This window comes from Danio rerio, chromosome 20, assembly GCF_049306965.1.
Source record: "Danio rerio strain Tuebingen ecotype United States chromosome 20, GRCz12tu, whole genome shotgun sequence".
NCBI lineage: Eukaryota > Metazoa > Chordata > Actinopteri > Cypriniformes > Danionidae > Danio > Danio rerio.
In genome coordinates, this window is record NC_133195.1 from 4,938,721 (window position 1) to 4,953,893 (window position 15,173).

The 15,173-nt window shown below is 35.8% G+C and overlaps 1 protein-coding gene across 3 annotated transcripts in view; it reads left to right on the top strand.

Moving 5' to 3' along the window:
* lgals8a (galectin 8a) overlaps positions 1 to 15,173 on the top strand; it is a 26,522-nt gene continuing 11,349 nt past the window's right edge. For 2 of the 3 annotated variants that reach the window (XM_073934048.1, XM_073934049.1), the window contains exons 1-6: positions 1 to 143; positions 318 to 406; positions 1,307 to 1,517; positions 10,510 to 10,638; positions 13,652 to 13,702; positions 15,113 to 15,139. In XM_073934048.1, the coding sequence (XP_073790149.1) occupies positions 105 to 143; positions 318 to 406; positions 1,307 to 1,517; positions 10,510 to 10,638; positions 13,652 to 13,702; positions 15,113 to 15,139 (546 nt within the window). In that variant the 5' untranslated portion in view covers positions 1 to 104. The remainder of the gene's footprint in view (positions 144 to 317; positions 407 to 1,306; positions 1,518 to 10,509; positions 10,639 to 13,651; positions 13,703 to 15,112; positions 15,140 to 15,173) is intronic. The other variant, XM_073934050.1, reaches the window with a different exon arrangement.

Below are 15,173 nucleotides of genomic sequence, written 5' to 3' on the forward strand. Positions count from 1 at the left end.
ATTCTAGGAAGTGAAAGCGCAGAAAGCGTTTCTATTTTCTTCCTCAGCTAGTGATTAACTCGTAATAACAGCGTATAATAGACTTTCTGAACGGCGTTGCAAAGATGTCGGTCGCAAATCCGAAACAGACCATAACGAATCCAGTAAGTTTATCTTAACTTTGTTTGCTTACAGGCGGATGTATATGATATGACGGGGGTCATATTTGATAATGTGTCATCTGTCTGTGGTGTTTGGATAAACACGTGTATATTGAAAACGTATAAGGTAGAATAAATGTTGTCTGTTTGTCTCATTCTTATCATTTTTGTCTGTAGACGATTCCTTATATTGGTACCATCCTGGGAGGACTTCAACCCGGCGAGATGGTGCTCATTCAGGGCACTGTGCCCAGTGGTTCTGACAGGTGACAACTTAAAAGGATCGATTTTGGCTTCACGTTTAAAGGATCCTTTCCATCCAGTAATTCAGTAAAATTGAGGTGGAAGGGAACATTTCTTTTCATGGGTGGAAATTGTACTACTACAAATTGCAATATGAGATAACAGGGGTGCTCAATCCTGTTCCTGGAGAGCTACCTTCTTGCAGATTTCAGTTGCTACCCATATCTTGGCCACTTTTATTGGCCCTCGTTTTTTTTTTTTTTTTTATTAATTAAAAAAAACATAAAAAGCTGTTTTTATTCTAGCAAAAATAAAACAAATTAGACTTTCTCCTGAAGAAAAAATATTATCAGACATACTGTGAAAATTTCCTTGCTCTGTTAAATATCATTTGGGAACTTTTAAGAAAGAAAAAAAATATTAAAGGGGGGCTAATAAATCTGACCTCAACTGTATATACGGAAGTGGAAGTGTGGAAAGCCTTTATATTTTCTTCCATGCATAGTGATCGATTAGCAAAATTGTTTGTAATGTTAAACAGGGTGCAACAACAGAGTATTCGTTTGTTAGGGTGAATATAAGGAGACATTTAAATCATTTCCACACAAAAATAAATGTTTTATTTAATTCTGTTTAAATCATTAATACTTTTCTTTAAATTAAGACTGAAAGTCTGGGGTAAAACAATGAAATATATTCATTAAAGAATTCAAAAGTAAATTATGAAGGCATGATTAAGTTTCCAAGGCAATCATACGAAAAAACATACAGTTCATTAATTTTGACCTTGACTGTATATATATATATAAAAAAACTGTTGACAATGCATATCTTTGTTACTGTAGGTTAAACAAACAACTTGCTGTGCATTGATATGACATTTTAAATTTGTCCACAGTTCTGAATAGTCTGATGTTTTGTAGATTTCAAGTTGACCTGACCTGTGGGAGCAGCATGAAGCCTCGGGCAGATGTGGCCTTTCATTTTAATCCTCGCTTCACGCGATCTCCCTACATCGTCTGTAATACACTGCAGAAGGAGCGCTGGGGAAAAGAGGAGATCCACTACCTGATGCCTTTCAGTCACGGCGCTGCCTTTGAAATCATCATACTTGTACAGAAAGACTTGTTCAAGGTTAGAAATCTGAGTTTGTTGTATCATGCCATGTCATATCAGCTTTAAGGGGTATTTTTACATCTTATTTAGTTCAGTTGAATCACACTAGAGTTTGTTTATTTACCCTCTTGGTGCGGTTCGTTTGGGCAGGTGTGAATGTAGCAATCGCACTCGAGTGTGCATTAAAAGCAGACCAAAAAAGCCTACTAAGACCTGCTTAAAAAGGTGGTCTCGGTACGCTTTCAAACGAACCCTGAAGCGATTAGTTTGTGGTGAGAATAAGATCCAAACTAAAACAGACCCAACTGCAAAAAGTACTGCGCCTGTTTGGACTAATCCACCTGCCGTAGTCCGATGTGCTATCCCATCTTATGGGATGTGGACGAAAAATATTGTTGACAGCGCTTTGCCAACAATTTTAAACAGAGAGAAAGAGGGAAAAACATTAGCTGATGGATCATTGGTAATATTTCTGGAAGATGACCATGTCACAGTTTAGCAAAATTAATTGACGCCTCCTCCTGAAGTGACTTGTGATGCGCCTTCGCCATTTGCAATGCATTAAATATTGTTTTCCAGCTGCAGCCGTGCTTCATTCTCGAAATGTATGGTTAGTGTAAAGTGATGTATACAAACTATATAGTATACTATGACCAGGAATACAATCAGTCAGCGCAGTTGTAGCTCCATTCTGACCAATAGAAAAGCAGTTTAGGAACTATGTTCAACAACATCCGGCCAATGATTTATGTGGATTTTGTCACATGACATTTTGTCACATGACTGCATTTAGTTTTTTTCAGCTGGTTCAGAACAAAGCAATCAATGTGGTGTGAAAATGACCATAAAACGGCAGAAAAATGCTACAATGTATCATTTGTTGCTTTTGGTCCGGACCAAATGAACTAAGATGTGAAAGCACCCAAAGAGACACTACCCTTTTATGACGATAGGCTCATTTTACAACTCCTCTAGAGTCAAGCAATTGAGTTTTACCATTTTTAAAACCATTCAGTTGATTTCCAGGTCTGGCGGGAGCACTTTTAGCTTAGCTTATCTTAGCATAGATCATTGAATCAGAATAGACCATTAGCGTTTTGCTCAAAAAATAAAAAGAGCGTTTTGATCATTTTCCTGTTTAAAACTTGACATTGTGTACTAAGACAGACAATATTTAAAAGTTTCTATAAAAGTTATAAGTTGCTATAGGTTGTATAATAGTGCGCAAGTTCCTTGATTATCATTACACAAGAATAAGAGTATAGTTCCTAGCCATATCGGCTTGAAGAATAGCAATTTTCAGTCTTTTAGTATACGTTGTACTGTAACTACAGGAGAGAAGAGAACTATTGAAAATCTTTGGCCATTTTTGAATAAGATGCTAACGGTCTAATCCGATTCAATGATTTATCAAGCTAAAAGTGCTCCTGCAGGATCAGAAAATCGGCTGAATGGTTAAAAAATGTTACCAGTTAAACTGTTTAACTCTTGGGGAGTCGTAAAAAGTAATCTTTTTTTTTTCTTTTAAGTGGAATGTTTCTTTAATTCTTTTATGTCATAGTCAACATTATGTTAGCTTTCATTATAAAGTAAACATTGAATTGATTAATTTTTGTTTGTTTAAAATACCTCTTCTCCTTACCGTGTGGGAAGTAAGCTACCACAAAGTCTAAACATGGTGGCTCTTTGTATCAGTTCACTTATTTGAGATGCCGTATACCTTGCCTTGACTATAGACGCGAGTAGGCGGCTGCAGTCAGGGGAGAAATCAAAAAGACTTCTTATTGTGGCATTGAGATCTGCGTCTGGCAGATATTGCATTCATGGTCTTTGTTACAGATGGAACAGATGGGTTTGAAATATTGCTGCTTTAGTATACTTATTACTGTGTAACTACACTGTAAAAAAATCCATTATTTTACGGTTTTATTCCGGCAGCTGGGGTGCGGGGAAAAAAGTAAAGTAACGGCCGTTTAATTACGGAAATGTACTGTAAAATAACAGAGGTTAGTTTACAGTAATTTACTGTAAAATGACAGAGGTTAAATTACGAAAATTTACTGTAAAATAACAGGTTAAATTTATGTAAATTTATTGTAAAATAACAGAGGTTAAATTATGGAAATTTACTGTAAAACAACAGAGGTTAAATTACAGAAATTTATTAATTTATTGCTGCTTTAGTATACTTATTACTGTGTAACTACACTGTAAAAAAATCCATTATTTTACGGTTTTATTCCGGCAGCTGGGGTGCGGGGAAAAAAGTAAACTGCCGTTAAATTACGGAAATTTAATTTACTGTAAAATAACAAAGGTTAGTTTACAGTAATTTACTGTAAAATGACAGAGGTTAAATTACGGTAATTTACTGTAAAATAACAGATGTTAATTTACACTAATTTACTGTAAAATGACAGAGGTTAAATTACGGAAATTTACTGTAAAATAACAGATGTTAATTTACACTAATTTACTGTAAAATGACAGAGGTTAAAATATGGAAATTTACTGTAAAATAACAGGTTAAATTTATGGAAATTTATTGTAAAATAACAGGTTAAATTTATGGAAATTTATTGTAAAATAACAGAGGTTAAATTATGGAAATTTACTGTAAAACAACAGATGTTAATTTACACTAATTTACTGTAAAATGACAGAGGTTAAATTACGGAAATTTACTGTAAAATAACAGGTTAAATATATGGACATTTATTGTAAATAACAGGTTAAATTTATGGAAATTTATTGTAAAATAACAGAGGTTAAATTATGGAAATTTACTGTAAAACTACAGAGGTTAAATTACAGAAATTTATAAATTTATTTCTGCTTTAGTATACTTATTACTGTGTAACTACACTGTAAAAAAATCCATTATTTTACGGTTTTATTCCGGCAGCTGGGGTGCGGGGAAAAAAGTAAAGCAACGGCCGTTAAATTACGGAAATGTACTGTAAAATAACAGAGGTTAGTTTACAGTAATTTACTGTAAAATGACAGAGGTTAAATTACGGAAATTTACTGTAAAATAACAGGTTAAATTTATGGAAATTTATTGTAAAATAACAGGTTAAATTTTGGAAATTTACTGTAAAACAACAGAGGTTAAATTACAGAAATTTACCAGTAATTTACAATTAAAGACATTTCTGCAATTTACTGTACGTTATTTTACTGTAAATTTCTGTATTATTTTACTTTTTTTTTTCAGCACCCCAGCTGCCGGAAATAAACTGTAAATTTACGTTTTTTTTTTTTGTTGTTTTTTTTTACAGTGTATTTTCTTTCAAGAAGGTGAGGCAGCTGGATGTTGTTGTGTTTTGCTCATGCTTTTAGGTTGATATCAGAAATCTGAAATATTATTATCATTACATAGCTCTCAGGTGCACATAAATGTATATGGTGATGGGTGAAAAATGTATGTTCCAGTGTTTTGCATTCACTAGCACAACTGTTACTCTTACAGAGAAATCTTAAGCAAAATACAAAGTGGTAAAAGTAATATAAGTTGATATAAAGACAATCAAATAAAATTCCATGGTTTTTCATACCTGGACTTTTATTTTTTATTTTTTTAGTCCCCTGGATCTTAAAAATTCAAAAATAAAACCTAAAATTAATATCATTACATGGCATTTTGCACAGTGCCATTATTGTTATAATGTTTATACATATCTTTCAAAATTAAAGTCTTGGGTTCACTATCATCAGTCTTAGATGTGTTGAAAGACAATCAAAACAGACACCAGTATTCCCAGTGGATTAATCCAATATATTCTGATTAAGTTAACATGCTATACGAGTTCCAGAGACTAGACTTCTAGAACAAAGTTTCATAAACAGAAAACCTAAAGAGCAGATCAGCGCAAACGCCTCATTGCAGAAGTTCAGCATGTTGGAGGAATTGTAGTGATTTTGGACTTGTTTTGTGGCCACAGGACCTGCGCATTCCAGTCACTGAGTCGACCATCTGTCTGACAGCTTACATTTGGACAAAACTGGGTCATGAAACAGGACAATGATCCCAAGCATAACAGCAAACCTACAACAGAACAGCACTTAGGGATGTGTCTGAATGTTTTGCTATTTTAAGGATGGGGAAAAACAGTCTGTGCACCCAGCGCCTGGTCTAAAAGAGTTATCTTTACTCTCTGAAGGAGTTATGGGTGTGTTTTGAGCATAACCTGCGTTAAAACAATCAGAGACTCATCTCCCATTTCAGAGTGAGTTGTGTTACACCATTTTTTTCCAAATGATGTTTAACAGAGCAAGGAAATTTTAACACACCTCCTTTACAGACCCAAAGGTTCAAATGCATTTGCTATTTAAACAACGTGCAAACTAGCTAAAAAAAATTAGCAGCACACTAGGCATGGGACGGTATAAGATTCTAATGGTATGATAACCTTGAATAAAAGTATCATGGTTTTACAGTATCACGGTATAATGCTCATTGCTCTAAAATATATTATTTTTAAATGTCTGGGTAAAAACAATTAAACTTTTTTCCCCCTTTGAACACAATATATTTAATTATTTAAAAGATTTGTAATATTTTGGAACAGTAAACATGTCAGGCTAAATAATTCAAATGAATCCTTGACTTCTGCTGTCTTTATTAGTTTTAAATATAAAGATTTTTTACACTTTAAAATGGCATCTTTGGATATAATAAAAAAAATATTGGGCGCGCAGAATTTTTAGCCCATTATTGATTGTCTTTTTACTTTTGTAAATGTGTGTCAATATAAATTTATTCAGTTTTTAAACTAATTTCTATAATATTATTGACTAATATGAAAATATTCATATGGTTTATTTACAATACAGTTTATCATTTTACAGTTTTGTCTTTTAGTAAATATGAGAGACTTGCTTTGTTTACCCAATAATGTGGATCTAATTTGATTTGCATTGTAAACATTAAATACAAGCTAAAAATGTATTATTTTTTATTTCATATGTTAAGGTTTTAGTTATGATACAGGCGAGGCAGTGGCGCAGTAGGTAATGCTGTCGCCTCACAGCAAGAAGGTCGTTGGGTCGCTGGTTCGAATCTCGGCTCAGTTGGCGTTTCTGTGTGGAGTTTGCATGTTCTCCCTGCCTTCGTGTGGGTTTCCTCTGGGTGCTCCGGTTTCCCCTACAGTCCAAAGACATGCAGTACAGGTGAATTGGGTAGGCTAAATTGTCCGTAGTGTATGAGTGTGTGTGTGTGAATGTGTATGTGGATGATTCCCAGAGATGGGTTGCAGCTGGAAGGGCATCCGCTGCGTAATAACGTGCTGGATAAGTTGGCTTATCTGCTGATCTGCTGTGGCGACCCCGGATTAATAAAGGGACTAAGCCGACAAGAAAAAAATTAGTTATGATACACCCAAAATAATTCCTACTCATACCTTAGAAATGGTATTACAGAAAATGTTGGTGGTTTAAAAAGCCTTGACTTTTCCAAACCACATTATACCTTGAAAACGGTTATCGTCCCATGCCTAAAGCACACATGGTGCTTTGTGAGTATATGACAGGGCCCAAGATGTTCATTAGTCCAGTCCAAGTCCAGAACTCATCCTGACTAAAACACTGTGGTGAGAGCTTGAAAAAAGCAAAACTAACGACCACAAACCTCAATAAACTAGTTGACCAAAATAATACCAGAACTGTCAGAGAGGCTAAAGTCATACAAAAAAAGTTTTGTTTAAGGAGTTGTTGCTCTACACAGGCAGCTGAAAAGGGTATCCTAAATTTATCGTCTATGACTTTTCCATCATGTCTTTCTGATATTGTTAAGTAAATAATGGCACGGTGCGTTATGTCATGTGGTGTTGTTTATCTGAGTTTTTTTTTTTCCAAATTATACGACCTGCCAAGCACCAGATACCTTTTATTATGTCCTGATAGGCCATGGAGTTCAGACCAATCACCATTTGTTGGGCCAACTGACTAATGAGTACAGAGTACATATGCGGACAGACCGTATCTTCAAACAAAGGCTCCTAGAGAAATAAGAAAATAGGGTATATGCTGAGCTAGTGTTTCTTTCATACTGATAAACTTCCGGTGAATGCTTAATGTGACTTTTTTCCATTTTATACGGTTCCTTTTACAGCATCGATGTTGTAATGTTATTAATATACAATCCGTTAAACAGACTTTGGCAGTCATTTAGTTGCTCAAGCGTAAAACGAGACACGTGCACGTGCCTGTCAGGATAGGCAGGCTAGCGCAGAAGCTCCATTGAATATAGTAGGGTAAAATAAATGTTCATATTTTAAAGACATGGCGGGGTAAATGTAATTTAATGCAGTGCTTCTTATCTGAAACCCACTTTATATCAGATATCACTCAGCCAGTGGAGATCGCTGACCTTAAACGCGCTGATTTTGCAATACCATACAGTTCACTGGAAGCGCTTAACCCAGGTTACTGGCAAATTAAAAGTTCTTTAGCATACTTCGGCATATACCCTGTAGGCGATATTATATATTATGAGGAAATGACAAGTTTTTTACCTTGGAATCATATACATAAATCCTGTTATAGGACAAAAATAGGAATGTTGTTAATGATTTGAGGGTAAGCAAACTAGTATTAATGGAGTGGGTGTTGAGAGTGTTGATCAGTAAAGGTATTTGGGAACTGATTTAGATAATAAATTGTCCTTTTTTGTTATTACTAATATGTTGTGTAGGAAGAGGCAACAATGACTATACTGTTTATAGATATTACAAACTTTTAATATAGACAATTCACTCATGTGCATGTTTTACAGTTCATACATTCGGTCACTGTTATCTTCTTCTTTGCTATGCGGGTTCAATTCTCTAAGTGTGAAAATTAAGAGTTGTCTGGAGAAAATCGTGAACCTAGGAGGAAAAATAACAGGGAGAAAACAGATGACCATGGCTCAGTTATACCATAGACAAGTTTTGAGCAAAGCTCAGAGCATTCTGTCAGATGATTCTCATCCTATTCACCACGAGTTTTATCTTCTCCCTTCTGGTATTCGATATAGAACTCCTATTAGTAAAACAAATCGGTTTAAACTTTCATTTATTTCCTCAGCTGTAAAGTTTTTAAATTTAGGGTAGAATTTGTATTGTATAATGTGCTTTTGTGTATTATGTGTGACATGCTTGTATGCTGCAACCAAATTGCCTTCGGGAAATGAATAAAGAGTGAACATTTCTCAGGATAACTACTTTTGTGAGAGCAAAAACATGTTTTGGGGAAGATTTATTGGAGAAATTCAAACATTCGTTTGTGTATGGATACATTAATTGTGTTATGAGTTTTGCTTACATTGAAATATACATTTGTCTAACTATTTAGCCATGTTTTATGTAAGGCTCACACATTAAACGTGGTATTAGAGTTTGATAAAAACAACGTCACAGTTGTGTATTGAGTGAGCGCTAACATTAAGACTTTTCCTATTGTGTTTTGAACTCTCACGCTTTTTGGTGGTACTGTTTTGTTTTTCTATTAAATAGGCCAAAAATTAAGTGTTTTTGATGTAAACAATCATTAATATTTGTCATTTATTTTGCTCCTGGTAAAATAGATGTTACTCATTTTACATTGGTCCTCTAAACCAGTGGTTCTCAAAGTGGGAGGAAAGAGCTTAGAATGACCAAGAGGCGACACTCAATAGAACGTTCCATTGTAACAGCAGTGCCCAGCAACATCCCTGGATTCCGCCATTTTGGAGGGAAAGTGATCGGCCGTCTATTGGATCTCATTACTGTTGTGATGGCGAGCAGCTGCTTTGTTTTTTATTTATCTATTTAAAAAGCGTATTAAAGCTGAGATACAACCTGAAAGACGACAATACAACACTTACTATCACAATCATCAGCACTTTTAATAGTTTATTTTACAGATTATAATATGCTGTTGTTCTATTGGAGTTTTCATTCCAAAATGGCCGCCGCGCCCTCTAGTAGCTGTTTCCCAAATTACACTAGAGTGTCACCTCTTGGTCATTCTAAGCTCTTTGGTGGGGGTCGGGACCCCTCTGGTGATTTCCAAAAAATCTATTTATTTTTATTAAACCATAAGAATGACAATATTTTAACCATAACCTACTGAAGAAAGAAAAAAATGTCGTTTATAGTTACTATATACTATATAGTTACTGTAGTAGCTTATATTTACTAGTTCTATTGAATTGCGACCCCTGGGATAGTTACAGCCCCATTCACACGGGGTGTCAGCGTCAACGCTTCCCATTCTCTTTGAATGGGTGATGTCAAGCGTTGCTGAACTGCATTGTGGATCCGTCGGTGCCGCTTCAGAGGCGTTGCTCGCTGCAGAAGTTGGGACTAGCTCAACTTTTCAAGCGCCGACGGAAGAGTCAGCCAATCAGATCGCTGTATGCAAATACACCAGCTAGACAGTGGCCTATTGCTGACTGAATTTCATTGGCTGACGCTTCTATGACGATCGCGGCATCCCCAACTTCAGACACGCCTTCAGTCAAGCGTTGACGCTGAAGCCCCGTGTGAACACAGCAATAGCAACAGATGCAGCAGATTGATTTTATAACACCAGGTTAAACTTTCTGCCCCATTTACAGCACTCACATACATTTTAAAAAAAAGTAAACGAAGAATAGACTTGGGTCTATTGGTGTTTGTGCGCCATTACATGCAAGGTTTCAGTATTTATAACCACCTCAGATGATACTGGGGGTCGTGAGTCACTGGCATTGTCATTTTGGCGTGCTGAAAAGTTTGGGAACCCCTGCTCTAAACGGCAGAGTTTTCGAGAGGAGTCTGGATGCAGACTTGGTGCAGTGCAATCTGTGCTGCATCCAATGCTTTTTAATGCACTCACCTAACCCCACCCCTAACCCTACCCGTCACGGTGACGTCACTCACTCCATTAAGTGCATTGTGTCTGAGGGTGCATCGCTGAGTGATGCAATCTCAGCTTGCATCATAAAGGCTGCATCCAGATACTTTTGGCGTTTCACAAATGACACAGTTGTTTTTTCGTCCTCCAGGTGGCGGTAAACGGCTCTCACCTGCTGGAGTACCGGCAGAGGGTAGAGCTAAAGAAGGTGGACACACTGAATATATCCGGGAAGGTTCAAATTCAGGCCATTGGGTTTATTCCCAGTTCAGAAAGCAAGGTAAGATGCTTCTATGAATCTGTTTTTTATTGACATTAAAACAGAAGGAAAATCAACTACAGTTTCAGTGAGAGTGACAGATTTATGAACACATAATACATATTGGAGCATTGTGTTTTGAGATGTATAAGCGTTTATTACATATAAGCTGTTTTTTTGTATTGCATTAAATAGTGTTTCTTTTTAATTGTAGATTTGAGGCACAAAGTACAGTACATAATGCAGATATAGCTTTTTCTAAACAGTAGGTCTGTCGCAATTAGTATATCAACTTATCGTGCAATACTTGGACCTGACCTCAATCATTTTTGGTGTTTCAATATATTTCTGCGTCCCAATTTGTATACTTATACTGCACCCTAAAAGTATGTACTACTTTGTGAAGGAAAAGTGTATACTTTTGAGTGTGCAGCAGAAGAGTATGCAAGCTTTAGGACTTACTACTTCCTCTTTAACAGATCGCTGTGTTGCTTAGTTATGCCCCCTATCAATCATCCACACACCATCCACATTTCTGTTGTATTTAATTTCCTATCTTATTGGAGAAGCAGCAGTAGGCTTATCTCCCATTCACGAGTCTTTCATGCAGAGAAATCTTCTCAGGTCTCTGGGTAATATGCATTCAGACGTTTTGAAGTCCAAACGCGTCTTTATATTGACCTTATTCTAAAATGCGGAAGTGCGCCTGTTTTCGCGATTGTCTTAGAACTTCCGATTCAGTCGCCTATGGTAGAAATGACTAGGAATCAGGGCCAGAGTGGGACTCTTTTTCAGCCCTGGAGTTTCAAGCCTCAGACCGGCCCACCTCAGTTCACCACTGACTATAATAAAATAAGGTCATTTCCAATTCAGTTTCTAATTACACTATCACGTCTTTTTTTGAGAAAACAGCTGTTTTAGAACTTCAAATGTTCAACAACCCTTACAGTATTATATGTCTTAACAATAAAAATGAAAAAAAAAATTGTCATTCAGATGAGGTCCGAACCCGGGTTGGTGGCGTCATAACCTAACGTGCTTACCACTGTACCACAACAGCTATACATTGAATAGTGACTTATCTAGTTATATCATCATTAACCTGCAGGCTGCATCCTGCTCACGAGGCTACGAGAAAATAGATAAAAAGAGCAGAGCTGCGGTAAAATAATGAATAAGAAGGCTGTGGTCAAGTAAATAAATAAATAATTTTTAAAAAGTGTGACTGCTGAGAGCAACAGATTCTGGAGCTAGGAACACCGGCCCTCGCGGCCAAAAAACAGACCGGCCCACCGGGAATTCTCCCGGTCCTCCCGATTAGCCAATCCGGGCCTGCTAGGAATAATAAACGGCAGAAAATGGCCAAACTACTTCCTCAACAAACAAATGTTTGCATGACTACACAGACCAAGTAGCATAATATAATAAGAAAATATTAAATTGCAACATCAAGCAGCGTAACGAGCAGTTGTTAATGTCAAAAAATGAATGGAAGTGAATGTGACCGGAAGTCGCGAGACAAAAATATTCAAATGGCAGCGCCCGCTCGTCAGCTGAGAATAAGGTGAATACGTTCAGTATTGTTGTTGCAGATGAAATATAACACAGATAATGCGATTTAAATATTTTCCAGTGGGCTAGATATTGACTAACAGTCATTCAAACATCTTTACCGAAGCCTCTCTACTTGGCTGTTTGTCTCGCGCGTCCATCATGTGTGTAGTTTATTTACACTGTTCACAAGCGTTTGTAGTTCTAATCACATTCACATCCAACGCGCAGTGTATTCTGGGCAATATCAACAGTTAGAGCAGGGGTCACCAATCTCGGTCCTGGAGGGCCGGTGTGCCTCCAAGGTTTTGCTCCAACTTGCCTCAATGCACCTGTCTGGGTGTTTTGAGTACCTAGTAAGACCTTGATTAGCTTGTTCAGGTGTGTTTGATTAGGGTTGGAGCTGAAATCTGCAGGGCACCGGCCCCTCCAGGAACAAGTTTGGTGACCCCTGAGTTAGAGTATGAACGCTTCTGCACTTACATTTTTTACCGGAAATAGCAAACCATCCGGGATCCTCTGGCATACTCTTTTTAACATACTATGGTAACATACTAATTCTATTTTCATATACTATTTAAGACGCATGGTTTACGGATTGGGACGCAGCATATGTTTACAAATTCACAACTAAAAGTAAAGCCAGTTTACAAGGACATTTACATTCTACTTCACCGGTGTCGATGTTTATAATTCGACATGTACTTTATAGGATATTTAATAAGATATGTAATTAGACATTTACTGTTTTGACATTAGATTATCGAATCAATACGAATTCAATATCAATATCGAATAATACCCTTAAGGATCAAAAGTTTTTTGTCCCTTGAAAGCCTTTAAGGGTATTTGCATTATTATAGTGTTGTATAATCCGTTGCATATAATGATCTCAAAAGGACAATAAAATTGCTTATGGCAACAATTTCTGTGCCTGTATATCGCACAACAAAAATTATTTATCGTGACAGGCCTACTAAACAGTATATTTATATTAGTATACAGTTGAAGTCAGATTTATTAGCCCCCCTGATTTATTAGATATTTTTTAAGACACATCTATACAGCTTAAAGTGACATTTAAAGGCTTAATTAGGGTAACTAGGCAGGTTAGGGTAATTAGGCAAGTTATTACATAACGATGGTTTGTTCTGTAGACTATCGAAAAAATCTATAGCTTAAAGGGGCTAATAATTTTGACCTTAAAATGGTGTTTAATAAATTAAAAACTGCTTTTATTCTTGCCGAAATAAAACAAATAAGACTTTCTGCAGAAAAAAAAATATTATCAGACGTGCTGTAAAAATTTCCTTGCTCTGTTAAACATCATTTGGGAAATATTTAAAAAAGAAAAAAAAATTTAAAGGGAGGGCTATTAATTCTGACTTCAACTGTATTTATAATAGTATAATTATTTGTTATGTTTGTAATGGTGATGGTTGTGAATCGTTTTGCGATATAAACATGATTGTTTTATTTTCAGAGCCCTGTCATGCCTTCAAATGCAGTTGCAAGCAAAAGACCACAGCCTTATGTAAGTATCTATAACAAAGTTTATATATATGCATGTATATAATATGTATGTATATAATATATACATACATGCATGCATATACACACACTGCAAAGTCTTGTCGCCTATCCAAGTTTTAGGAACAGCAAATAATAACTTGACTTCTAGTTAATCATTTGGTACCACACATGGCTAATTTAAAAGGCAAAGACCTCTAGATTATGCTTATTTTAGCAAAATAAAATATGATCATGCCTTGATTTTTAATTATTTAATTAGGACAGTAAGGTCTGACTTTGCTTAGACAAAAGTCTTGTCACTTAACAGGAATAATGTCCAGTATAGAAAATAAAGTCATGCTGCAGTAGAGAAAGAATGAATATTATGTATGACTCCCATGAGCATGGAGGACTGCATCCATACATCTCTGCAATGACTCATATCAATTATTAATAAAGTCATCTGAAATGGCAAAGAAAGCCTTCTTGCAGGACTCCCAGAGTTCATCAAGATCCTTTGGATTCATCTTCAATGCCTCCTCCTTCATCTTACCCCAGACATGCTCAATAATGTTCAAATCTGGTGACTAAGCTGGCCAATCCTGGAGCACATTGACCTTGTTTACATTCAGGAACTTTGATGTGGAAACTGAATGTAACCCCAAACCATGATTTTTCCTTCACCAAACCTGACTGATAGCTTTGAGAATCTTGGGTCCATGCGGGTTCCAGTAGGTCTTCTGCAGTATTTGGGATGATCGGGATGCAGTTCAACAGATGATTCATCAGAAAAATCCACCCCCTGCCACTTTCCCAAATGATCGAATAGAAGTCAAGTTATTAGTTGCTGCTTCCACAAGTGGGATTGACGACAAGACTTTTGTCAGGTAGTGTGTGTGTGTGTGTGTGTGTGTGTGTACACATACATATATACTGTGTGTATATATATATATATATATATATATATATTTGTGTGTGTGTGTGTGTGTGTGTGTGTGTGTATATGTATGTATATGTGAGTGTGTGTGCATATAGATATAGACACACAGTAGTCAAAATTGTTTATTTATTTGATCAAATGTATACAAATATACATTTATTTCCTTTTAATATTACTATAATTTAAAAAAAATAAATTTCTGATTAAAAACTAGAGATACTTATCAAATATTATTTGTCATTAAACTGTATGTGTGTGTGTGTGTGTGTGTGTGTGTGTGTATATATATATATATATATATATATATATATATATATATATATATATATATATATATATAAATATATATAAATGTATGTATACCATGATATTTGTATATTATTTGTATGTATGTATATTACAGATCTTTCTCTGTGTCTTTGTTTTGCAGTATAATACATAGCTTAGCCAAAGCTGTTAAATTGTAACATTCCCTCCTCTTTTATCCAATAGTCAGTCATGTCGGAGTCAGGTGACACGGTGAGTACATGTTAGGCTGAATACATTTTTCCTA